Source organism: Tiliqua scincoides, chromosome 1 (assembly GCF_035046505.1).
Source record: "Tiliqua scincoides isolate rTilSci1 chromosome 1, rTilSci1.hap2, whole genome shotgun sequence".
Lineage (NCBI taxonomy): Eukaryota > Metazoa > Chordata > Lepidosauria > Squamata > Scincidae > Tiliqua > Tiliqua scincoides.
The window spans coordinates 293,857,599-293,884,498 of record NC_089821.1 but is presented as its reverse complement, the minus strand read 5'-3'; the positions used below and the strand labels follow the sequence as shown (position 1 = coordinate 293,884,498).

At 43.6% G+C, this 26,900-nt stretch overlaps 1 protein-coding gene across 1 annotated transcript in view; it reads left to right on the top strand.

The window, feature by feature from the left end:
* Nucleotides 1-26,900, top strand: part of CCDC88C (coiled-coil domain containing 88C) — a 127,779-nt gene that overhangs the window by 54,847 nt on the left and 46,032 nt on the right. Inside the window, exons 4-7 of the mRNA XM_066612161.1 lie at nucleotides 1,566-1,635; nucleotides 16,001-16,059; nucleotides 22,028-22,111; nucleotides 24,418-24,558. Coding sequence (XP_066468258.1) covers nucleotides 1,566-1,635; nucleotides 16,001-16,059; nucleotides 22,028-22,111; nucleotides 24,418-24,558 — 354 coding nt within the window. The remainder of the gene's footprint in view (nucleotides 1-1,565; nucleotides 1,636-16,000; nucleotides 16,060-22,027; nucleotides 22,112-24,417; nucleotides 24,559-26,900) is intronic.

The following is a 26,900-nucleotide window of genomic DNA, read 5'->3' as shown; positions in this document are numbered from 1 at the left end:
ACCTGTAATATTTCAGCATGAGCCTAGTTAATGGGGCAGGAATAAAGGTGGATTATAGATACAGGGATTTAATAGTTAAGAAAATATGGTTTCTTTTGAAGTTAACTTCTTCATACCTTGTGTGCTGTTGGACCCAACACCTGTAGAAGAGAAGACAAGCTAGTTGGTCAAGTAACATTTAGAATAAGCAAGTACATGTATTAAAGTTAAGCCCAGTGCCTTGCATTGCTCCTGGTTAAACAGGAAATGATTACCGTATTATAAAGCAGATTAGGCAGTGACTAGAATCTTGTATATCATTTGTTCTCTTGATTAGAATAAAGTTCCCTTCTGGGGGAAGAGATTTGGTGTTGATAGCAAGTAATAAGAGATGGTTGAGACAATTAATGACTTTTGGTGTTGGGCAAAAAAAAAAGTCTTAAAAATGTCAATACAAAAAATAGCAGTTATTATAGTGTCTAATCGAACTGCTTGCAATGAAATAATGTTTTTTGCTATTTGAAAATGGGGCACACCTGTCTCTGTTTAGCTGACATCTGGAAATCATATTTTTTTAAAATTGTGCGGAGAGTGACTCAGCAAAACGTTTTGTTTTTCTTAAATATTGCAACAATAAAAAGTTCTGGGTCAGAACTTATTTTGGACAGCAAAGTGCTTGACTGACTTCAGATTTACTAGTACTTTTCAGTATTTTGGATACTTAGCACTGCTTTTCTAAAATCTTTAGTGAAGATTAATCAGGATTGACAGAGTTTCTGTTACATCTTCTGTGAGATATTCAAAGCTCTGGTTCTGAGAATCCTTGGGTAAGATAAGCACAAGCCTTCTTTCCATACTAACATGCCATGCTTGTGAACAAAAACCTATGTATCATGCGGTTTTCCAATATGTCACATGACATGGTCTATTGCTCTGAGATGCTTTCATTCAGTCTTTGCTTGCTAAACAGTCTTGCCCCTGGTTGTTTAATCCACCTTCCCAGAATGGATTGAGGACTGCCTCAATGAGACTGCCTTTAAGGATGAGGCAGTGGATGAGACTGCCTTTAAAGTGAGTTTGCTAAGCAAATGTTGCTTGTTTAACCTTCTGGCCCTAACTGACCTTGAACAGCCACTACGAAAAAATGAACAAGAACTCTCTTGGTTAACTCATTGTTCGAATGAATCAGACTTTCCAGAATGGCAAGCATGCTCTGATCAACGTATCATCATAGGAATGGTGAAAAGCCGGTAAAACTACAGAGCAGCACCTGTGTATACCCGGTACTTGTTGGCCCAATGCAAATGTTCTAAAATCCACATCATGTAAGTTGAACACCTGAAAAATGTCCCAGTTTGCCAGAATTGCTGCCCAGAGTCTGCCAACGTAGTTACTCCTACTCATCTGCAGCCATGCGTATCTGAACCTTGCCATAGTCTTACTCCCAAGCAAAGTGGAATTCATGGAAATATAGCCACAAGAGCGTCGCATCACATTCAGTTGGCACCATGAGACCTTTTACATATTCTCAAAGACTGACATCCATTTTTTTATTATAGTCTCTTTCTCTCTCACTCTTTTTTTAGGAGGTCCTCCAGCAGCTGATCATAATGAGTTTGCCAAATGTCTTAATAATTGGCAAAGATCCTCTGTCTGGTGAGTAGTCTTGCAATCACTTTTTATCTCTAAAAGAAAAGGTTGGTTATAATGTAGCAGCAGCATTTGCAGCTTTGGCTGCTGAAATGAGTTTAGCACTGAGAAGTAAGAGAAGCCAGAGGATGGATGTTTTGCTAGGCTGCTTATTACCCAAACCATCAAGGGCACAAAAGACAGGTTTTTGCATGTGCTGCTTTCATTGAAGAGCAGCAATGAAGTCCTGTGCCCCAGAGTCATGTTTGGGAGAGCTATTTTCCAGCAAGTCAGCATCCTGACATCACTGTCATCCAAAAGGTGAGGAGACAGACTCAGGAGTTGTGATTTCAGCTGCGACACCCACTTCCTCTGCAGCTTACAGCCAGCAGTGAACTGAACCATATCATTAAAAAAAAAAGTAACATTCCTGGCTCTGTTGCTGACTTAGTGGCTGACCTAAGCACCAGTGGCAGCCCAAAGTCAGGACTTGATTTGAATCCAGATGGAGGCCACACCTGGAGTATTGTATCCAGTTCTGGTCGCCGCATCTCAAAAAAGACATAGTGGAAATGGAAAAGGTGCAAAAGAGAGCAACTAAGATGATTGCTGGGCTGGGGCACCTTCCTTATGAGGAAAGGCTACAGCGTTCGGGCCTCTTCAGCCTAGAAAAGAGACGTCTGAGGGGGGACATGATTGAGACATACAAAATTATGCAGGGGATGGACAGAGTGGATAGAGAGATGCTCTTTACACTCTCACATAACACCAGAACCAGGGGACATCCACTAAAATTGAGTGTTGAAAGGGTTAGGACAGAAAAAAGAAAATATTTCTTTACTCAGCGTGTGGTCAGTCTGTGGAACTCCTTGCCACAGGATGTGGTGACGGCACCTGGCCTGGATGCCTTTAAAAGGGGATTGGACAAGTTTCTGGAGGAAAAATCCATTATGGGTTACAAGCCATGATGTGTATGTGCAACCTCCTGATTTTAGAAATGGGCTATGTCAGAATGCCAGATGCAAGGGAGGGCACCAGGATGCAGGTCTCTTGTTCTCTGGTGTGCTCCCTGGGGCATTTGGTGGGCCACTGTCAGATACAGGAAGCTGGACTAGATGGGCCTATGGCCTGATCCAGTGGTGCTCTTCTTATGTTCTTCTCTAGCACATGATGAGCTGCACAACAATGAGTTGAATCCAGATATTGCATTTTAGGAATAACTTTCTTCTTTACCCTGGTGGATTTTCTTTTGAGGGGAAACGTGTACATTTTTTGTGTCTTGTGCTTCAGCAGTGCGCAGTTTAAGGGCCCAATCATATCCAGTTTGCCAGTGCCAGTGCAGCCACATGCAGACTCAGGGTAAGGGAGCAAATGTTCCCATACCTTGAGGAGGCCTCTGTGACTGCCTCCCCACCATAGGATGCAGTGCAAACCCCCATTGGCACGGCTGCACCAGCCCTGGAAAATTGGATAGAATTTGACCCCAAGTCCTGTACCAAGTCAGAGTGACCTCAGGAACATGCTCCAGAGCTGTGTAGCCTTAACATTGCATTCATATTGTAAGATGAAGGTAAGATGTAATGTAAGAAGGTGATAGGGGAGGCCAAGCGAGACTATGAGGAACGCATGGCCAACAACATTAAGGGGAATAATAAAAGCTTCTTCAAATATGTTAGAAGCAGGAAACCCGCCAGAGAAGCGGTTGGCCCTCTGGATGGTGAGGGAGGGAAAGGGGAGATAAAAGGAGACTTAGAGATGGCAGAGAAATTAAATGAGTTCTTTGCATCTGTCTTCACGGCAGAAGACCTCAGGCAGATACCGCTGCCCAAACGGCCCCTCCTAACCGAGGAGTTAAGTCAGAGGTTAAAAGAGAAGATGTTTCAGACCTCATTGATAAATTAAAGATCAATAAGTCACCGGGCCCTGATGGCATCCACCCAAGGGTTATTAAGGAATTGAAGAATGAAGTTGCAGATCTCTTGACTAAGGTATGCAACTTGTCCCTCAAAACGGCCACAGTGCCAGAGGATTGGAGGATAGCAAATGTCACGCCTATTTTTAAAAAGGGAAAGGGGGGGACCCGGGAAACTATAGGCCGGTCAGCCTAACATCCATACCGGGTAAGATGGTGGAATGCCTCATCAAAGATAGGATCTCAAAACACATAGACGAACAGGCCTTGCTGAGGGAGAGTCAGCATGGCTTCTGTAAGGGTAAGTCTTGCCTCACAAACCTTATAGAATTCTTTGAAAAGGTCAACAGGCATGTGGATGCGGGAGAACCCGTGGACATTATATATCTGGACTTTCAGAAGGCGTTTGACACGGTCCCTCACCAAAGGCTACTGAAAAAACTCCACAGTCAGGGAATCAGAGGACAGGTCCTCTCGTGGATTGAGAACTGGTTGGAGGCCAGGAAGCAGAGAGTGGGTGTCAATGGGCAATTTTCACAATGTTGAGAGGTGAAAAGCGGTGTGCCCCAAGGATCTGTCCTGGGACCGGTGCTTTTCAACCTCTTCATCAATGACCTGGAGACAGGGTTGAGCAGTGAAGTGGCTAAGTTTGCAGACGACACCAAACTTTTCCGAGTGGTAAAGACCAGAAGTGATTGTGAGGAGCTCCAGAAGGATCTCTCCAGTCTGGCAGAATGGGCAGCAAAATGGCAGATGCGCTTCAATGTCAGTAAGTGTAAAGTCATGCACATTGGGGCAAAAAATCAAAACTTCACATATAGGCTGATGGGTTCTGAGCTGTCTGTGACAGATCAGGAGAGAGATCTTGGGGTGGTGGTGGACAGGTCGATGAAAGTGTCGACCCAATGTGCGGCAGCAGTGAAGAAGGCCAATTCTATGCTTGGGATCATTAGGAAGGGTATTGAAAACAAAACGGTTAGTATTATAATGCCGTTGTACAAATCGATGGTAAGGCCACACCTGGAGTATTGTGTCCAGTTCTGGTCGCCGCATCTCAAAAAAGACATAGTGGAAATGGAAAAGGTGCAAAAGAGAGCAACTAAGATGATTACGGGGCTGGGGCACCTTCCTTATGAGGAAAGGCTACGGCATTTGGGCCTCTTCAGCCTAGAAAAGAGACGCTTGAGGGGGGACATGATTGAGACATACAAAATTATGCAGGGGATGGACAGAGTGGATAGGGAGATGCTCTTTACACTCTCACATAATACCAGAACCAGGGGACATCCACTAAAATTGAGTGTTGGGCGGGTTAGGACAGACAAAAGAAAATATTTCTTTACTCAGCGCGTGGTCGGTCTGTGGAACTCCTTGCCACAGGATGTGGTGCTGGCGTCTAGCCTAGACACCTTTAAAAGGGGATTGGACGAGTTTCTGGAGGAAAAATCCATTATGGGGTACAAGCCATGATGTGTATGCGCAACCTCCTGATTTTAGGAATGGGTTAAGTCAGAATGCCAGATGTAGGGGAGAGCACCAGGATGAGGTCTCTTGTTATCTGGTGTGCTCCCTGGGGCATTTGGTGGGCCGCTGTGAGATACAGGAAGCTGGACTAGATGGGCCTATGGCCTGATCCAGCGGGGCTGTTCTTATGTTCTTATGTTCTTATATTGTACCAATGCAGAAATGGATGGATCCACAAATAAGATATAAATGACAGGAATTGGTGTTTAAGCAAGGACAGGGTGCCTTTCCCTTCCCATTGAGCAACAACATGCAACCTCCATACATCGGAAGTGTGCAATTCCCAAACAAACTTGAGCTCTGGGAATCTTAAAATGATGTTTTTGGTTCTTTCATTGACTGGTACTTTGGTCGGACGCTCATTTTCTTCTAAGTAGTGGGCACAAGAAAGAGCATCCACCAAACAATAAGAACTAAGGCAAGAAGAGAAGAAAACTAAAAGTCTATGTAGGGAAGCTAAGCAGGGTCAGATCTGGTTAGTACTTGGATGGGAAACCGCATGGGAATACCAGGTGCTGTAGGCTTATACCATAGTCTTTCGAGACTGAAGGTTGCCAACCATGTAGGGAAGACAAGAGGGCTGAAGTGAAACAGCAGGGAAGAGGTTGGTAATAAATTAGTAACACGCTGATCTTTTACTAAAGAGGGACTGTAATTCTGAGCTGTGTCTGCCTACCCATTATAGTGGCAGCCCCTCTGAAAGGTATTCATTAAACTAAAGATCATTGTTGGGCTATTGCCAGGGTAATGAAACTGATCTCTTCCAGCATTCACATAGCTAAAGAACCAGCGTTTGTTTATCATGTGTGTGCTTAATTATGTGCCAGCCTCAAATATATTTTCCCCCTTTCCTTGCAAAAAAAGCAAAAAAAAAAAAAGATTTTCCATCAGCTTTACCATAAAAAGGAAATATGCTAAAATTTGTCAGCGTGACGCTGGAATTGGCAGCAAACGGCTGCCCTTGAAAGGCTGCTAGAAGTTATGTTTAGCAGCAAGGAATGGTCATCTTAAACTAGACCAAAAATCTGGTTTTCAGTCTGTTGGGAACTAAAATGGATCCTCTGCCTTTTCCATGACTGAGAGCCCAATCCTGAGCTTGGCACACCGGCTTCCCGCTGGCGCGCACTGTCACAAACATGCCATTAGGCACGTCTGCGAGGCTTACTGCCAGGCCAGCACCTGTGCTGGCCGGTGCTGGGCTAGCGCCAGGTGGGCACCCGTCCTCCGCTGCTCAGTGGTCACACGGACCACTGAGCCGGGGCATGGTGAGTAGGGGCAGGGAGGAGCTGGGATGGGGGAGGCAGATGGAGAGGAGGTGTGATGGGGAGGCGGGAGGGAGGTGGAGCTTGGCGCCCTACACAAATGCCTTTACCTTACCATCAACCTTTTGGTTGGCGGTAACATGAGTAGCCCCATTGCGGGGCTGCTTCCCTTACCCGGGAGAAGGGGATGAAAGTCCCCTTTTCCCGAGATGCCCCCCGGGGTGCACAGGATGCGGCGGCAGCCGTTTTCAGTGCTGCTGAAGCTGGACGCCCCGGGCAGCTCAGGATTGGATCTATTCCTGCTTAACCCATTTTTGCCCTGCCCAAAGGTGTATACATTTGACCCCTGTTGTATATATGCAACGTTGGGCACAAGTAGCTTAATAAACAGGACCAATGGTGTAAATCCTCCTTTGATAGAGAAGATGGGGGAAAGAAGCAGGAAGCTAGACACAGCTCTTTTGAAGGAGCAACTCTGAAGGTTGATTATAAAAGAGCTAACTTCAGCTGCATATGAAAATTTATTAGCCTTTGGCTCAGCTGCTAAAGTATTATGGAACTTCGTAGATTCCAGCTGCTCAAAAGTTGCCCTTGGCATGCTTGGTCTGGGGGCCAGTATACAGAAGAAAAGAGACAGTAGTAGTGCAATGATACTCCACTATTGAGACATAGTGTGTGAATGAGAGACAGACATGTGAATAGGGGTGTGTGAGGTTGTACACAAGAGTGAATGGAGAATGGGCACATGCAATACTGTAAATAAAAATATATTGCTAAATGTTTGTGGCTCCTTGTGGATGGTTATTCGTGATTTTCAGTTTTTCTCAGGAAGAAACGCTATAAACCCTCAGGATTTACAGTATAAGGTATTGGGGTCAAATGTATTCCAAAAAGGTCATAAAAATAAAACACCCAAGAGATTGTGTTAAGCATGTGACAAATTGCATACAGAAAACCTAACACTTTGAGAACCTTCCTTTTTCAGTAAAACAGTATAGTTGCACAGAAGTCATTGGGGCAAATAATACCCCTCAATGTAAAGTACACTTGGAGGAACAGAGTTTAAGAATAATTGACCTGCTTTTAAAAATTCCTAAACTCTGTTCTTCCAGGTGTACTTTACAATGTGGGGGTATTATTTGCCCCAATGACTTGTATCCGAAGAAGCACCTGAATTTCTCTGGTTAATGGCACAATGTGTTTTTTATGTGCCATTAACCAGAGAAATTCAGGTTCTTCTTCCGATAATGCCACTATGTTTTCTTCCATGGAATCCAGTTTAACCATTTTTCTTCCTCTTGCTAGTCAGGAGCTGCAGGAAATAAAACTGGCTTTCTTTCCCAGTCAGTCAAAAGCGGAAGGAAATAGGCACACACTGCCAGCCTCTACCACGAGACTTACAAGGACATCACTTAGTTCTACAGAAAATGTACAGTGCATAATTTGAATTATTTTTCACCGCTTGGCTAATTCTGCACTTGTGGTATTCTGAACTGGGTGGTTAAGACACCTGATGTCAGCCTTCAACAAACACTTTGCAGAGACCTTTCTGGAGAAAAAATGTCCATCCAACAGTCTGTAATTGGGTTGTCACTGATATTCATTTAAATATGGCTAACTGCAGAGGTATGGTTGGAAAAGAAGCCTTGAAATATCATACGCCATTCAAACCTCCACTTAGTTGAGGAGTAACTTGAGCATGGAGTTGCAGAAGACTTGCACATGTTTTATGATTTTTTTTCCCAGCACTTAAGATCCTGTTTTTTAACCCAGGATTAAACAGAAGTCTGGATCCATGAAAGGTCTTTAACATTAAATCATTATTCTGCTGCTATCTCGTTCCCTTGTTTTCCACCACTTGGCTGTTTTCTCTTAGCCATTTTATTTCTTTTTCTTTATCTTTTTGTTGTTGGTGCTCTAATCTCTTGCCTCCCACCACAACCTCCCATCTGTTTCTCACCGTCCCTTTCCTGTGTGAGTGTGGGGGGTCTTCTGGCCCAATACCGTAGAGAGGCTTTCAGAGCACTGGTTTTATTCCCACAAGACCGCACTGCTCCAGCTCACTCTAGGGAGCAGATGGCCTTCTTGCAAATCCCTGGGTTTAATGGCTCAGTGACCTAGTGTGACAGCGGGCTGCCTTGGAATTTTCAGGAAAAAAGTAAAATGCCCTTGTGCTCAATTTTCAGAAGTGGCCATCTCCTTTATAGCTGTGGAAAAAAACCAAGAGTTTTCTGGTACTTTAAATACTTAAATTTGTTTTGTCTCATGATGGTAGCAAGAGCCTCTACATCATCAAATGCATGAAAGCATGCAGAGGAAGTAGTGTGTTTGTAGTCATATTTTTTGAGGTCCATGAGGAAGGAAGCATGTTACCACAGGAAGACCTTAAATATTATATTAAGAATGGTAAGCATATGAACCTTTCTTATGATGTATGGAGGCGCATAATGCAGCAGCATCACTGAATGAATTTGGGTCTGATTGGTGGGAGACTCCCTGGGAATCCTACGTGTGCCTCCAGGACTTTATTGAAGAAAGGCAAGATATATAGTTAATAAGCAATATGGAATCTACTTTTTTTCCCTGAGACTTTAGCATGAACTTCACATGATTGCTGTAGAACCCCTAAGATCCCTTCAGAGTGAAATAGCAAAATTAAGACTATTTTATGTACCAGTTTTCAACAAGAGTAATTCAAAAAGCAGGTTTCTTCTAGAATAAATCAATAAATGGATCCCTATCCCCAAAGGGCTCACAGTCTTTAAAAAGTACAGAACATTCGCTAGCAACAGTCATGGAAAGGACATCATGCTGGGTGTAGAGGTACAATTGCGCTCCCCTGCTAGATGTAAGAGGGCACCACTTTAAAAGGTGCCTCTTTGCATAGCCGTAGTTGACCTCTCCGGCACATAGGGCCATGATGCTCAATCTCAAAACCCCCCTCCCCTGGAAGTGCTTGACCCAGAAGTAATTGTGGTGACATTATTATATCACCACCAATTATTTCCTGGTTGTGGGCACTCAGAGCATCTTGCAGGGGGGGAAAAAAGCATTTTAAAAAGCATTTTAAAAAGCAGTGTGCCACTGCTCCATGTGCCTACAAGGGCAGGTGGCAAGGAGGTTTTCCACAAAAAAGCAGTTGGCTGTGAGCCACTCTGAGTGCCTGCAGGGTTGTGTATGCAGGAGAAGGTACCTTGACACCTCTCAAGGCACACAACCCGGGGCCGTATACTCCCCTTAGCTATGCCACTGCCTCTTTGCCCAGTTAGCAGGTGTATTGAAGGTCCAAGTGGAAAACAACTTTTTTTAGTAGATGTACTTGCCAAATTCCTAAGTTAAACAAAGTGATACTATGTCAAATAATGGTTCTGCCATTTCTTATTCAAAGTCTCTTTTGAATGTCTTAAGAATCGCATCGTTGAAACCTTTTGTCCCCTGGCACTTCTCATGTTTACTTTAGACATTAAAAGTAGAAAACATGGGGTTCATAGACAGACGTATTGAGAGAGAGAGAGAGAGAGAGACAAAATGATCATATTTTTTATTCATCTGATGACAGATTCTCTTAGTGAAAATTCTCATTGCAATGAACTGTTTAAACTAGGGTCACACAAGGCACACTTTTGTATGGCTGCTTTTTGGCAACCAGTTGAAATCTGTTTCAGGATGGGTTGTGTTCCTCATCCATGTGTGTACTGTTCAGTGCTCAATTGACAAGAGGCAGCGCTTCTTCCAAAGCATCAATGTTTTGATGCATGAAGTAGTAAATGTGACCCAGTAGTGCTGGAAATGACCTGTTTTCCCTGTCTAGGTCAGACTTAAGCAAATGAGTGAGGTCCTGTGAGGAAACATGGCTGCCACCTGCTCATTCTGCTGCTTTTTTGAGGTGGGTTAGTCTCCAGAGGCTCTTGCCTGATGCCGTCAAACAGATCTTCATATATACCGCTCTCTTTTTAATTACCAGAATGGTGTATTTCAGCCAGCCTGGTGGCAGGCATCTCAATAATGCAGATCTACACATCTTAAGCACATGCAAAGAAGTGTCGGCTGTGACGAAGCTGTCCTGAAAGGGGGAGGTTGAAAGTGTCATTTTATGGTTGCCATATGGTACAGACTAGAAGAGGTATATCCCTAGCCGGTTCTGTCAGAAGAACATTTTTCAGTGACCATTAATTGAAGCGCAGCCTGGAGGAATTGTCTGTATGCAACAAGACCAAAAACCAAGTGCCAAACAAGAAAGAGAGCCCTAGTGCATTCCAGGGTATTGATTGATTGATTGATTGATTGATTGATTGATTGATTGATTGATTGGAATAACTTATATCCTGGAATTGTTTCTTTGGTGGTGGGCTGCCCTGGGTACATCTGCAAAGGATGGTGGGGGTGCACTGTCCTCCCGCTTCCTGCAGTTCTGGAGAGAACAGGGGCTGGCTGGGGAGGTGTGGGTGAGAGGCCTAGGCCCTTTCATTAGACTCTCTGGTAGACCTTTTCTGTTGTGTCACCACATTTCTGGAACCAGTTACCAGTCAATTATTTGAGAACAGCCCTGCCTTTATATGGTTTCTGGAGGGGTCTAAAAATGTATGATTCCGCTTGGCTGTTTGGGATGGGGGGGCGTGAGGAACCTCCTAGGGACCTTTTTTATCTTGATCACTGCTTTTATGCCATTGTTTATAAGCTGCTGCTGTTTTTATATTTTTATCTGTAGCATTTAAATTTGTATTTTTAAATTGCTTTCAATGGTTTTTATTTATTTTCATTTTTTAATTGTACACCACCTTGACCATAGGAAAAATTTTAAATAAATAAATATCCCATCTCAGCCTCCAAATCAACAGTGTGCTCAAGGAGGCAAATTACCCTTCTGCAGCATTTGTCATGTCACCCTAAATGCTATCTAGCAGCCTGTGAAATTGTTAAAGGGAGAGCCAGGAAGGAGGCACTTCATATGATTTCAGGAGGGGTCTAAAAACTCGTTATTCCACTTGGCTTCTTGGGGGGGGGGGAGGCTTCCCCGGGCCTCTTAATGATTAACAAGGCAGTGGGACACACTTCTTAGAATGAGAATCTGTCAGGACCCACTGGAAGTCATGTCATGACCAGAAGTGATATCATCAAGCAGGAAAAATTTTAACAATCCTAGGCTGCAATCCTACCCACACTTGCCCAGGAGTAAGTCCAATTTATTATCATTGTTAAAAGCATCTTCATAGTAGCCTGTTAAAAGTACAGGTCTGTAACATTTCCCCAAATGCAGTCATTAGTAATTAGCATCGTCTAATATATGAAAAATGAAATATTGAAATGAATGGAGACCCACTTGAAATTGGCTCGCGGCCCACCTAGTGGGTCCCGACTCACAGTCTGGCAGTTAAAAGGCATTAAAAAGTCACTTCTAGTTTTTATTGTAAAATAGGAAGTTGCTTTTTTTTTTTTTTACCTTTTTGGCCACTCTGTGAGCCTCAGAAAGCCTCTGGGGTCATGAGAGGACCCTGCGGATATGATCAACTGTTAAGTGAAACCACAGATACGGAATTTGCAGATACAGGGGCCCCCCCGTACCATATAATCTTTAAATTCTTAGCTTTTTAAAAGCTTTCCATTCTTATTGCATTTGTGACATATCAATGGCATGAGATGTACATACACTTTTAAGCCAACTGAATTAAACAACAACTTGCACTTGTGCACAGAAAATGAAAAAGTGCTGTATATCATTACATGCACAGATGCATAAAAAGTATGCAGTCAAGAATGGGTTAAGATATGTAAAATGCACCATAATCTATTGATGAAATGATTTTTTTTTTCAAAGTACCCATAACAAGGAATGCTATAAAAGCTGATGAGGTATAAACCTGGATTTGATTTATGATGGCTAAAACAATGCAGTTGTAATCCATTTAATCTGGATATTTGCTACTCCACATAATGAATTGAGCATTGCAGCATACTCCCTCCTTTAGCATATTCCAGACTTTTAGTGGCCTTAATTGAGCAGAGTAATTAACATGTATATTATAGTGCTTTGATTGCCGCTGTTGAATACAGAATCACTAGACATATTTTGTTTTGATACATTTCAAAGTAAGATATTTTTGTGTGGCTGACTTGAAGATCCAGAAATTTGGGCATGATAATTTTACTTTGCCTGTGTAAAAATACACGGGCAGCCTAATCCTAGCCTGCCCTGGTGCAGGGAGGCCAGCAGGCCTGCCCTGCTTCCAGAGCAGGTTTGGAGCCAGTTGCAGTTCAGCCCAGGGCAAAGGGAATCGCTCCCCTTACCCCGAGTAACGCCACAGCAGCCCCAATGGGGCTATTTGGATCCACTTTTCTGGCCCCACCTCCTGTACCTGCTGCCTTCCCCTGAGCCAGCCCACCACCTGCCCTCCCCCCAACCCCAGAATGCCTCTTTTCCTCCCCCCCCACACCCACCCAGATCCTTGCGCTGACCTTGCTTGGCCTGTGTGGGTTTACCTTTTGTGCTGGCCCAACAGGGCTTGAGCCACCCAGTGGCACAACAGTGATTTATGGCACTTTCATGACACCGGTGGACTGGCGCAAGAAACTTGCACCAGCCCATCCCCTCCCCAGGATTGCACCCTGAATATACTTTGGGAGGGGGGGTGGGACTCAAGAACTTACTGATGTGTGCATGTCTCAGACAGTGAACATGAGTTACAGGAGGTCTGAATTGAGGGTGAGAGAGTAGTAGTCTGCCTCAGAGGCCTTGCATTTCATGGATTTTACTGAGGCTTAACCACTAGAGAAGCATTTATGGGCTATCCATAGCTGGTTTGGCTGCTGTGTCCAAGTCAGCCCTCCCACACCAAATTTACGAACATTTGCATTTATATTTTGCACCCTTCTTGGTGTACCATTCCCCTTCTAATCATGTGTGTGTGTGTGGGGGGGGGGGTGCTTGTTTGGAATACCTCTTTAAATACTAAACTGTGTGAGAGGAGGACGTTTGAAGAAGACAGTGCCCTGACTTCCTGTAAATTTGGCAAGATACGCAGTTTTAGAAGTAGACTACCTCGGAATGCCAGACGCAGGGGAGGGCACCAGCACGCAGGTTGTGCCTGTTGTCTTGTGTGCTCCCTGGGGCATTTGGTGGGCCACTGTGAGATGCAGAAAGCTGGACTAGATGGGCATTTGACCTGATCCAGTGGGGCTCTTCTGATGTTCTTGTTGCAGACCTACTCACTGTCCTCTCTGAAATATTTAGGCAGTTACATGCCTTTTAAACCTTGTATTTGCTGCAGAAACATGCACCAAAGAACCAGAATTGGCCCTGTTTCCCTGACTTGTTTCTGCAACGTGCCTGGAATTGAAATGAGTATGTGCTTCAAATGTCATGATTTTGACATGGATCTGTAATGTGGATCTATACAGTGTGGATCGGTAACGTGTAGCCCTTAAAATATGTGAAGTGGTTCTCGGTATGGAACGTTACCAAGGCCCTATGAACAAAGTAATGTGAGACAGCGTTTGATATACAGTCAGCTTCATCAGCACTTGGCAGAAGCAGAGAATATCTTTAAAGAGCTGCCATCAACTTAATCGCATGTCTGCTGCATTTTTTTTACTTGCTGGCAATTGTTCCCAGTAATGTTTAATAATGATTCTTTTGTATAGTCTGTCACTAGTGCATCAATCATTCAAATGGAAGCTAGAAAGAGCTGAGGATTTTTGTTTAAATTAGGGGTGTAATCATACGGCACCAATCAAAGCCTGCCTTGGTTCTTTGGTTAAGTGCTGTGCTTGAAATCACTTTGTCCTTCTAAAAACCAAAAGCAAAAATGAAATGTGTGAGGTTTTTTGTTTACTTTTGAATACTTTCTATTATATTTTTATGTGTTAAGGCAGTGTCAAGTGAAGATTTTGTGTGTAGGAAGAATGTGGCCTTTGAAAGTAGGCAGAAGTAAGTAGAAGCCGCTCTGCTCTCCTCAGACTTGTGCCACCTCAGGAGGTGGCACAAGTCCTATAGGGACCAGGGTGCCTTACCAGAAGGTAAGGGAAAAAGTTTCCTTTTATCTCTGGCTGAGCCACTTTGAGCACCTATCCTGCATTGGATGCAGCGCAAGCCTCTTGGCTTGCCTCTTCCGGCGCAGGGTAGGATTGTGCCCTAAGTAGATTATCTATCTCATCTATACTTATGACTTTTTTCCCCTCTAAACTAAGCAGATATTTAAATTCCTTGTGATACCTAAAATATAGTGACAGTAGAAGTCATTTTCACATATAGTTGGGCTGTGGAATGATTGTGCAGTAGAATGTAGGTATGTTCTGGTGAAGCTAGGAGAATGCATTTTATTTGTGAGAGTCATGTTATCTCATTGCCCAGTAGCTGGGTTCAGCTTCCAGGTGATGATGTAAGCAGTAAGCGTAGCACTGCAAGATACAGTTTCTTGCATGGGAATCCCTTAGTGTTTCTTCTTTGCAGCAACCTCTTTATTCTCCTCAACTCCCTCATTCAAATCTCTACCCAGTTAAAAAGCTCAGTGAGTGGCCCTTGGACCAATTTGAAGTGTCTCTACCTTATTATTAAAGAATATGTACAAAGAGTGTTACAGGGTTTTGGAGTTTAGACTAGGAAGCTCTGGTTGTCCAAGCACTCTTGATCACCCCGAACCTTTAGTTGTAAGGAGGGACATCTTGGTAGTAGAGCACATATTTTAACTGAATAATGTTCTGGGCTCAATCCTTTGCATCTCCACTGTAAGGGATTTCGAGTAATGCAGCTAAGAGAGATTTGGGCATGAGGTCTTGGGGAATGTTTAGTTCTTGCAGGTAATTGGAGCAGACAGTACCAGGGTGAGTGGACAACCTGAAGTCTTGCTGTAAGAGTGCTTTGTATGTTCACATCTCTTGGAATGAGTCTGGTTGCTTGTGTAGATGATGCTTGATACCTTTTTTTTGTGGGGCTTTTTCAAATCTCCTTTCATACAGAAGAACAGCTATAATTTTACATGACTCTGAAAAAGTCCTAGGAGGACCCAATTCTACAACTGAAATTGGAATAAACTGTTTTTGAGCAAGTAGGTAGGAACATATTGGTTTGGTTCAGATGTGTGGAAAACTATGGTTTCTTGCTGTGCAAATGTACCTTGAAAGAGTTCCTGATCTGCATGCATGCTCTCCCTCTCTTATACACAAGAGCTTTAAAATCTCCTTCACAAATGTGAGAAAGGGAAGGGGGAAATGCACAAAGCTGTTTCTCTTTGTGGCTTGTTCTAAGAGTGGGAAATGATGGTTTCCTGTTATGCCTGAACCAAGAGATTGTGATCCCTTGAAAGAACTTGTTTTCTTCAGCAACAACGTATTGTTGCAAAAATAAGCAAATCGGTACTAATTTGTATCAAGACCATAAAAGCCGTTCCTCTAGGTGTTAATTGTGTTTGGTACTTTTTATCACTGCGTTTTCTTGGCTTTTCAAAATATTAATGATAAAGTTTGAGGGTTTTCCCTACCCCCTCAAAAATCATCACAGAAGCTTATATTCTCAAAGCAAAAATGCAGAGGATACTGCTGCTGTGGACCATGCTCAAAACCAAAGGATATGTTACTTTTCCAAACAGTGCTTTCCTCCTGAACTCTAGTTGTGCATCATTTAGAAATCTCAAATGTTTACAAACTTAATGATTTTGATCTCCATAATCTTCAATAGATGGGTTTCACTTTTGTCTCATAGGTAAAAGTATGGATGAAGTTAAAAAGCTGCTGCTTCTGGTATTGGGTTGTGCTGTTCAGGTAAGTGTACCACTATCTTACAACAGAGGTTACAATGTTAGTTTTTACAAGTGAACTGAATAAATTAATTACCTATAATAACAAATGGACTTGAAGCAGCATTGTACCAGGGAGCTGGAATCTAGTAGTATGTTATCCTCTCCCCCCAAAAAAACTTCAGGATGACCAAATGCTGCCAATGTTGGTTTACCATGTGTTCACTCTTACATCTCTGATGCAAAAGGTACAGGTATAACCTAATTATTCACTGGTTTTTCACCTGCATTTTTATATTAATGGGATAAGAAGGGCCCTTAAAGGAAAAACATCCCTTTACTCTGCCTTTCTCACCACTGTAATGCAGGAGAGCAGTGGCAGGCAGGCAATCAAACTCTCTCCAGGGAGAGAGGTCGCTTGCATTCAAGTGAACTAAGCCAGTAGTTCTCAAACTTTTAGCATCAGGACCCACTTTTTAGAAAGAGAATCTGTCAGGATCCTCCAGAAGTGATGTCATGACTGGAAGAGCCCTCATCAAGCAGAAGTTTTAACAATCCTAGGTTGCAATCCTACTCGCACTTAGCTAGGAGTAAGAGTTAGAGAGGCTGTGAAGGGCAAGGAAGCTTCCTTCCATAAATGGAAGTCTTGCCCTAATGAGGAGAATAAAAAGGAACATAAACTTTGACAAAAGAAATGTAAGAAGGTGATATGGGAGGCCAAGCGAGACTATGAGGAACGCATGGCCAGCAACATTAAGGGGAATAATAAAAGCTTCTTCAAATATGTTAGAAGCAGGAAACCCGCCAGAGAAGCGGTTGGCCCTCTGGATGGTGAGGAAGGGAAAGGGGAGATAAAAGGAGACTTAGAGATGGCAGAGAAATTAAATGAGTTCTTTGCATCTGTCTTCACAGCAGAAGACCTCGGGCAGATACCGCTGCCCGAACGGCCCCTCTTAACCGAGGAGTTAAGTCAGATAGAGGTTAAAAGAGAAGATGTTTCAGACCTCATTGATAAATTAAAGATCAATAAGTCACCGGGCCCTGATGGCATCCACCCAAGAGTTATTAAGGAATTGAAGAATGAAGTTGCAGATCTCTTGACCAAGGTATGCAACTTGTCCCTCAAAACGGCCACGGTGCCAGAAGATTGGAGGATAGCAAATGTCACGCCTATCTTTAAAAAGGGAAAGAGAGGGGACCCGGGAAACTATAGGCCGGTCAGCCTAACATCCATACTGGGTAAGATGGTGGAATGCCTCATCAAAGATAGGATCCTAAAACACATAGACGAACAGGCCTTGCTGAGGGAGAGTCAGCACGGCTTCTGTAAGGGTAAGTCTTGCCTCACGAACCTTATAGAATTCTTTGAAAAGGTCAACAGGCATGTGGATGTGGGAGAACCTGTGGACATTATATATCTGGACTTTCAGAAGGCGTTTGACACGGTCCCTCACCAAAGGCTATTGAAAAAACTCCACAGTCAGGGAATTAGAGGACAGGTCCTCTCATGGATTGAGAACTGGTTGGAGGCCAGGAAGCAGAGAGTGGGTGTCAATGGGCAATTTTCACAATGGAGAGAGGTGAAAAGCGGTGTGCCCCAAGGATCTGTCCTGGGACCGGTGCTTTTCAACCTCTTCATCAATGACCTGGAGACAGGGTTGAGCAGTGAGGTGGCTAAGTTTGCAGACGACACCTAAGTTTTCCGAGTGGTGAAGACCAGAAGTGATTGTGAGGAGCTTCAGAAGGATCTCTCCAGACTGGCAGAATGGGCAGCAAAATGGCAGATGCGCTTCAATGTCAGTAAGTGTAAAGTCATGCACATTGGGGCAAAAAATCAAAACTTTAGATATAGGCTGATGGGTTCTGAGCTGTCTGTGACAGACCAGGAGAGAGATCTTGGGGTGGTGGTGGACAGGTCGATGAAAGTGTCGACCCAATGTGCGGCGGCAGTGAAGAAGGCCAATTCTATGCTTGGGATCATTAGGAAGGGTATTGAGAACAAAACGGCTAGTATTATAATGCCGTTGTACAAATCTATGGTAAGGCCACACCTGGAGTATTGTGTCCAGTTCTGGTCGCCGCATCTCAAAAAAGACATAGTGGAAATGGAAAAGGTGCAAAAGAGAGCGACTAAGATGATTACTGGGCTGGGGCACCTTCCTTATGAGGAAAGGCTACGGCGTTTGGGCCTCTTCAGCCTAGAAAAGAGACACCTGAGGGGGGACATGATTGAGACATAAAAAATTATGCAGCGGATGGACAGAGTGGATAGGGAGATGCTCTTTACACTCTCACATAATACCAGAACCAGGGGACATCCACTAAAATTGAGTGTTGGGCGGGTTAGGACAGACAAAAGAAAATATTTCTTTACTCAGCGTGTGGTTGGTCTGTGGAACTTCTTGCCACAGGATGTGGTGCTGGCGTCTAGCCTAGACGCCTTTAAAAGGGGATTGGACAAGTTTCTGGAGGAAAAATCCATTACGGGGTACAAGCCATGATGTGTATGCGCAACCTCCTGATTTTAGAAATGGGTTATGTCAGAATGCCAGATGCAAGGGAGGGCACCAGGATGAGGTTGTCTGGTGTGCTCCCTGGGGCATTTGGTGGGCTGCTGTGAGATACAGGAAGCTGGACTAGATGGGCCTATGGCCTGATCCAGTGGGGCTGTTCTTATGTTCTTATGAGTAAGTCCCATTGACTATCATTGGTAAAAGCATATACATAGTAACCTGTTAAAAGTACAGAGCTGTAACATTTTTGCAGATGCAGTCACATACCATGGTAGCATCAAGTCTAATATATTGAAAAGAATGTGGGGGACCCACCTGAAATTGACTCGTGACCCAACTAGTGAGTCCCAACCCACAGTTTGCGAAACACTGAGCTAAGCTGTTTGATTGATCGATTGCCTGCGTGCTGCTGCTCTCCTACATTACAGTGGTAAGCAAGGCTATTTTTAAACCACTGAGTAAAGGACATTTTAAAAAACCGATTTCACAACGCAATTTTCGGCATCCATGGGAGTTCTGGGGACAGAACCCCCACAGATGCCAAGATACAACCTATACAGCAGATCTTCACATTTTTAACTGTTGTGTAATAGCAAACTACATAGAGATGCTTCCCTCCCCATCTCCTTGCCTGCTCAGGGACAGACATTGAAGAAAGTGCAAGATGTGTGACAGTGCATCCACATTTAATGCCACTGCCTTGATGTGATATTTTGCCTAGCCTTGTGGCTTGGCAAAGACACAATACTATACAGCTCATTTTTATGGAGAGAGAAGCATCTGAATGCCTGGTCAGAAAGGCGGTGTATAGAAGTGTGATAAAAGTACACAAAAATGTATACCAGCTCATTTAACAATGTTTGTTGAGCTATCCACAAGACATCACAGCAGATGCCAGAGGATAAGGGAATTGGGAAATCTCTTCCCATTCTCCAGTTCTTCTCATTCTCCTCCTCCTCTTCCACTTATTCAGGAAGTGGTGTTCAGTACCTCTTCCCTAGTCTCCCTCAGTGTTCAATGAGGCAGCTAACAAAGTGAGCTGTAGCCCATGACAGCTTTTATGCACCGATAAATGTGTTACTCTGTAAGGTGCAATAGAACTCTTGTTGTTTCCACTTCAGCAGCACATTAACATTGAAGGAGCACCAAAGAGAGAGACTAGCTATTTGTGTGTGTTTAAATAGCCACAGTGTGAAGCAGGTTTTTGCCCTTCTTGCTTCTCTTTCAGATGAGGTGGGCAAGCAAAGATCTATCATACATGCAACAAGAGAGAGTAGGGACAGGAGCCAGTGGCTATAATAAACTGTGTTAAAATAGCACACTCAGAAATACATATATGTAATAATCTTAATAAACTAGTTTTTGTCTCCAGACACTTAGGGAGGTAGAAGATCAAAGTACAGATAAAACTAGACCGGGGAGGGGGGAGAGAGAGGAAAACTGGGTGCCTAATCATGCTAATTCAAGGAATTTTGATTCCATTGTTCACTTTTTAGACAGGCTTTTATTTTGTGAAACTGTTGATGAATAGAATTTGATGTAGAATCTTCTGACAGCTTGATGTGATATTAAACCACACACATGCTAACATCCCTTAGTTCATGGCAATTAACCAGATAAAAGAACCAATGTTCTGTGCACCAGAACTTTGCATCTGGGCTTCCTCTTGAGGCTCATGTAAGACACAGGAAGCATTGCTGGCTGGCTGGCCTAGGCTAACAATTTGACCTTGTTTCTACTGTGTCTGACTAATGTTCTTGACATGCCTTCAGACACTCAGTCCTGCTTGGCTGTGTCAAGTCAATTATGTCAGGATAGCGCATTATTTGGTCTTGATGCTTGGTAATTGTTATCATATTTTGAACACATCTGATTTGCACAGAATTCCTTATTCCTGTTGCCCTCTTTATTTGAAATTGACTGTACTTTTGGCTGTGTTCCACGGACAAGTTAAGCCAGTATTTTGGCTCTTGCCTCAGTCTGTTGTAATTCCCTTGTTTTCAGTAAGTTTAAACAGCTTTGAGTGCAAGTATACTAACTTAGGCTGAAAGCCTAACCACACTTTCCTGAGAGTAAGCCCCATTGCACAAAATAGTACATACTTCTGAGTAGACGTGGTTAGGATTGTGCCCTTAATTGTTTTGGGATTATACGGTTTGAATTGGACTTGAGTGACCACTTTAGGATAAAAAAATCTGCAGAAGGTTTTCCCACCGTTTATGAAAAAATAGCCTGGGGTTTGCCAGGCATGGCACTGTCTGAGGACCGCACCTTGCAGAGGGCCCACCTGGTCTGGTTGACTCCTGAGTATTAGTGGCAATGCCCAGTGTGCCATTGGGGGTAGGCAGGGGCATTATGGAGTCCCAGTTAGGGTTTTGCATCGTGCCAGGACTGGTAACTGTAGTAGCTCACAGTGCTTACCACTTTGTTTTATGCCACTCTGGGTGGAATATGTTATGTGATGGCTCTGAGTTGTGATTAATTGATCTTTATCAAATGAATTTATTGGATAAATTTTAATGCTGTATTCTGAAATTTTTAACTTTTTGTAGTTTGCTGTCGATGTATTTATATAGAATTTATTGTGTGTGTTAACCTTCTGCTGTTGGAAACACTCTGCTGTTGGAAAAAGGTAGCAGGATAAAAACTTCTTAAATAAAACTGGAAAAATTGAAGTTCTACAGAGGTGTGAAAGCAGAAAATTCTTTTTGTAGTTGTCCACAAATATCGGCACCAAACCGTGCTATTCCTGAATGACCAACTGGGAGCAAGGAGCCCCTTAACCAAATGCAGCTCTGTTGAAAAAATTTTTTTCTGCAATACCTTAAAGAGAATGATTGCACAAGGCTATCTAGAAGCTTCAGGTCTATATGGATTTTTGAAAACTGGTCTTCTGTGCCCTGCACTATGTTACTGTTTATATTAGTTAAGGAATGATACACAGAAGTTCACAATTTTAACAGTAAGCTCTTTATCAGGAATTTTTTTTATGTATATTACTTTTTTCTTTGCATTTGTATAGAATGGGCATTTGGTTTCTTTGTCTGTTGTCGTGCATGTATGAAATTGGATGAATATTAACATATACAAGTGAATATTGACAATCCCCAGGCACATAACCCCCTCCCCACTTTCTGGAACTACACCAGCATCTGCTGGCACTTAAATTTACATGGCTGCCAAAGCTCATAAGTTTTCAAACCTTCACAAAATCCATTCAGAGTTCATATATGAATGTCACTATTCACCATAATTGGAATGTTCACATTTGTGTATATCAGGCGCCAAAAAAACTGTTCACACAGTTTAGGGGATTCTGAAGTAAACAGATTCCGAAGTAAATAGCTTGTTCCGTCTCTTCCCCCATTTTTACACAGTCCCTTTTGTTTTTCTAACTGACATTCAGCATAGATGAAAAATGCATTCTGGTGCCCAATAAACATTTATAGTAGTGATGTGCCTTTTGTTGTTGTTCATTAGTGTGAAAGAAAAGAAGAATTCATTGAAAGGATAAAACAGCTTGATATTGAAACTCAGGCTGGGATTGTTTCACACATTCAAGAGGTAGGATTTTCAACTCTTTGAACCTTTTTCTGTCATGTTCCTTCCAATGGTCTTTACAGCCTGTGAACTGTGTCAACAGTGCAGGTTGTATTTGAGTACAGATTGTATTTGCATCATGGGATTTGTGATTAATTTTCTGAATTCATTAGTGATTTGTTAGTCCTCTCTGTGTTAAGGCCATATATACATAAAAGATGGGAAATGAAACTATATAAAGGAGCTAGAGCACCCCTTGTATAACATAAAACAGTTGGAGCATCATATTGCTCTTTGTGTAAGATGTAGCAATTGCATTGTTTGAGGAGAATGTGAAAAACGTACTTTATTTACTCTTGGTGTGATTTTGGTTTGCAGAATGACTTTGTTGCATTGTATTGATTGTATAATCTGATAATATAATTTCAAATTATATTTGAGTTTCTAAGGGTGCAATCCTAACCAACTTTCCAGCACTGACCTAGCTGCAGTGCAGCCCCAAGGTAAGGTAACAAACATGCCCTAATCTTGAGGAGGCCTCCTTGACTGCCTCCCCATTGCAGGATGCAGTGCACACTACATTGGCACAGCTAGGTCAGTGCTGGAAAGTTGGTTAGGACTGCGCCCTAATTTATTTATATGTCCAATTGTGTGTTTTGTACTTGTCTTTTTGGTTTTTGAGTCTAGAAGTAGCTGTGTGTGTGTGTGTGTGTGTGTGTGTGTGTGTGTGTTGCATCTTTTCAGACACTTGAATGCTCTTTAAATGTTACTGAAAAGTTTAGTCTACCAATAATGGAAGTGGGGTAGCATATGCAGCAACTTAGTTTTTATCCGTGGGCCAGGGGAGCAGAGTGCTAAGTTTTGCAGGCCACCGCAACATGCCAGGTAAGCTGCCTCTCTCCCTTGCCATCCAGAGTCATTCCAGGTGACGAGAGTAAAACAGTCTCTCTGTTTTCCTCTGTATTGCTATTACTGTGCAGAATGGATAGCAGAAAGGATAGCAAGCGGGAGGGTCAGCTCACACAGCACATTGAGGCACCCTGCAAAACTTAGCGCTGTGCTCCTCCCACTGGGAATGTCCCTGGTTTTTATGCCCTATGCAGTGAGTAAAGATTTATTTTGGGGATGTGTAAATTACATGACATCCTCCTGCAATTAAGTAAGCATTCAGTATAGTAGTGTTAGTAGTGGAGAGGGTCACCTCTCTGACCCTGTGTCAGGGGGCCAGGGGAAAAAAAAGAATTAATTTACATTTCAAATTTGAATAAATTTACATAAATGAATATGTTAGAGATGGAACTTATCTGAATGAATAAAGGTCTTGCAATAGCTCAAGGCCTATAAAAGGCCTTGCAGAAAGCAAGGCCAGCCTTTCCTTCACTGCCACTGCTGCATCACAGAGCATGAAACAACAAGCATTGGAGGGAACCCTAGTCCCACAGCTCATGCGAGAGGTCAAACAGTTGCCTTCATGATGAGAGCAGTTGTGCTGGGCCAGCATGGGTTCCAGCAAGTCTCTGGAGGGCCAGAGTCTCATTGGAGACTGAGGACTCCCTGTGGGCCGGATTGGGAGTCCTAGAGGGCTGCAAGTCGGGGTTTGGGCACCCCTGCTTTAAATAAACAAATATGCGGTGTTGCTGTATCATAGAGCAATCATAGAGACAATCATAGTTATGCCATTGCCACTTGCCAACTGCAGCCTGTTCTACATCCTTGGATTTTCAGGAGCAAGGGGGTTCTCTAAGAGCAGATGGCAATGCTGTTGGGCAGACCTGAGCCTAACAGATTTTCTTGTAAAAATTGCATGCTGTCCATTCTGAAAACAGTCCCAAAAGTGGTTTTGAAGACCTTAAAGCTGTATAGCAGGAATCTAACCCTCCCTTGCTGTTCCCCCTGCAAAAGTTTTAGTCCGTGCCCTGGTCATGACTATGCAGTCTTTCTAGTCTTCCACTGACTGTACTCAGTCTTGGCTCCAATCACATCACTTCCCTCCTTAAATCCCTTCATTGGCTCCTAATCTGTTCCACCACATGCTCCGCCCAGAAATTAGCATATGTTGGGATGTGATTTTTCTTAGCCTACAGTTCTAAGCATACTTGCTAGAAAGGGCCCCTTTAATCTTGGTGGGAAATATGTAATACTTTTGGGGTAGTGCATGTGTGAGTGGGGTAAGCAGTGATGGACTTCAGGTCTTTGTGTTCAAGCAAAGCCCCAGCACAGCAAAGACCAACTTTGTTTATCTTGCTGCCAAGTGATATTTGAAAACTCTACCAGCAAAAAAATAAAAAGATTTATCTTCTTTCCCTCCCTTTGCTCCTTCTTGATTACAGGTGACCCATAACCAGGAAAATGTGTTTGACTTACAATGGCTGGAGCTGCCAGACATGGCCCCAGAAGAGCTTGAATCCCTATCCAGAAATATGGTCTTCCACCTCAAGAGACTGATTGATGAGAGAGATGAGGGCACGGAAGTACGAATTATATGTCTGGGCGAATTATATGTCTGGGCGTTGACTGGGCGTTCACACAGTCAAGGTGTTTTTGAATGTTCAGTGTGAACACACACACATTCCAATTTAGCTGCCACTTCTTCCTCCCCCAGAAAGGCATATTGTGGGAAAGGAGGTAGTGTGTGGGAGGCTCTTATTCATGCAGGAGAGGCCCATGAGGCTTCCTTCTCTTCAGCAGGAAATTACAGAGCATCACTTCCTGCTCGTGATCATGTTGCTTGTAATTGAGCCCCATGATCCCTGTTGGGAAAAGGCACTGCACATTATTTGATGTTGAAGCATGGTCCTTCAAACATCGCTGATGGCCCAAGACCAGCTACCCCTTCCCCAAAGGAGGGCATTCTTTCTTGAGGAGAGCAGGACTGATAGGGAGGGAATCACTGCATTGGAGGCAGGATACGAGCCCCAGTTTGAGTGCATTGCTGCTCAAATATTTGATGAACCAACCTTGAATTTATAGCTGTCATTGTTGAACAGGGAAGGGTCGCACCTTGAGACCCCTTTTCAAGTACTTTTACCCCATTCTTGGCAACAGTCCAGTCCAGAATTCTACTACTTCAGTGTGTGCAATGCAGAATGTTCTAACTTTGCAGGGGAGCGTACCGGGGTGTAGGTTGTGTCTGTTTTCTTGTGTACTCCCTGGGGCACTTGGTGGGCCACTGTGAGTTACAGGAAGCTGGACTAAATGGGCCTTTGGCCTGATCCAGCAGGCCTCTTCTTATGCTCTTATGTTATGTTCTTAACTTGCTGGCCACCCACCACCTTTCCCTCTCCTGTCTGCACTCTTGGACTTCCAGTAGCCTTTGATCTGGACTTTGGCAACTGGAGAATCTTTCCTCCTCTTTCCAGAACATCTCACTCTGGAGGCTCAAATAGATGAAATGGCTGCAGACCTCTCTCTCTAAATTTGGGTCTTCCCCAATCCAGTGTCGTCACTAGGATTCGCGTCAACCGCTGCGGGAGACCTGCACATCACCCCATACAGTGGGCGGGGCATTGCCCCAGGTGGTGGGCACGGTGATGTACCATCGCCCCGCCCCCATTGGGTTTTTGGCTGTACCTTTTGTTAGAACACAGATATTTCAATGTGGGTTGTTTCATTGCATTCTGCATGAAATTACGCATTGACCGATATATAACATGATGGTCTTATTCCTCCAAACTCTGATTTTAGTGATTTTGAAAACTTGTAGAGTCTCACACACACACATACCCCTTGTCAGCTTACTAACAACTTATTGCAGCAGTTCTCAAACCTTTAGCACTGGGACCCACTTTTTAGAATGACAATCTGTCCAGGACCCATTGGAAGTAATGTCATGGCCAGAAGTGACATCATCAAGCAAATTAAAATAAATAATTATAAATAATTAAATTAAAATAAAAGAAATAATTAAGGGGGAGCCAGTCCTGTTCCACCAAGTGAATCTACTCTGAAGTAAGTCCCATAGTGGTCAATAGGGCTTACTCTCAGGAAAGTATGAGTAGAATTGCAGCCTGTGAGCCCAATCCTATGCATGTCTACTCTGAAATAAGTCCCATAGTGGTCAATGGGGCTTACTCTGTAGTCTGTCTGCAATAACCCCCCCAAAAAAAGAATCAATGAGATTTCCAGCCCTCCCAGTGCCCAGTTTAAAGTTCTTCTATTTCAGGCATATCAGACTAAAGACCCAGCTGGCTTTGCAAGTGCAAAATAGAAAACTTTCCCCTTACCATTCTTTTTTGGGTGGGGGGGAGGCTGCCTTCTGTTGCACTCCAACTCCAGCGGATCAGGACCCTTCTGGTGTCCTCATATTCCCCTTTGCCTGGCCTGACCAACAGCCAAGGCACGTCTGCCTACTCGTCAGTAAATGCGACTGTGAGGCTGCTTTGTTTTCCATAAGACTCCATAGACTGGGAGGGAGGCAGCTGGGAGGGAGGAACCTCCTTCTCTGGTGTTTCTGTGGGCTAAGGCAAGCCTGCCTACTCACGAGTAAACACAGCCACGTGGCTTCATTTCGGGCTCAGACGCGCAGCCGGGAGGGGGAGCTTCTCGGGTGTATTTTTGGGGCTTCATTCATTGGATCGGGACCATTCCAGTGTCTTTGGATTCCTCTCAGCCTGCTCTTTCCAATGGATTGTGGCAAGTACACCTACTCGAGAGTAAACATGCGCTACAGCTCACTTTCACTTTCCATAGGGCTTCATGCATTTTTTCCTTCCGTGTTTTGGGCCATAACTTTTGAATGAAAGGAGCGATTTCAATTCTGTTTTTTGCACTGCACTCCGCTGGCCATTCTGCATCCAACGGTGTATGGCATGAT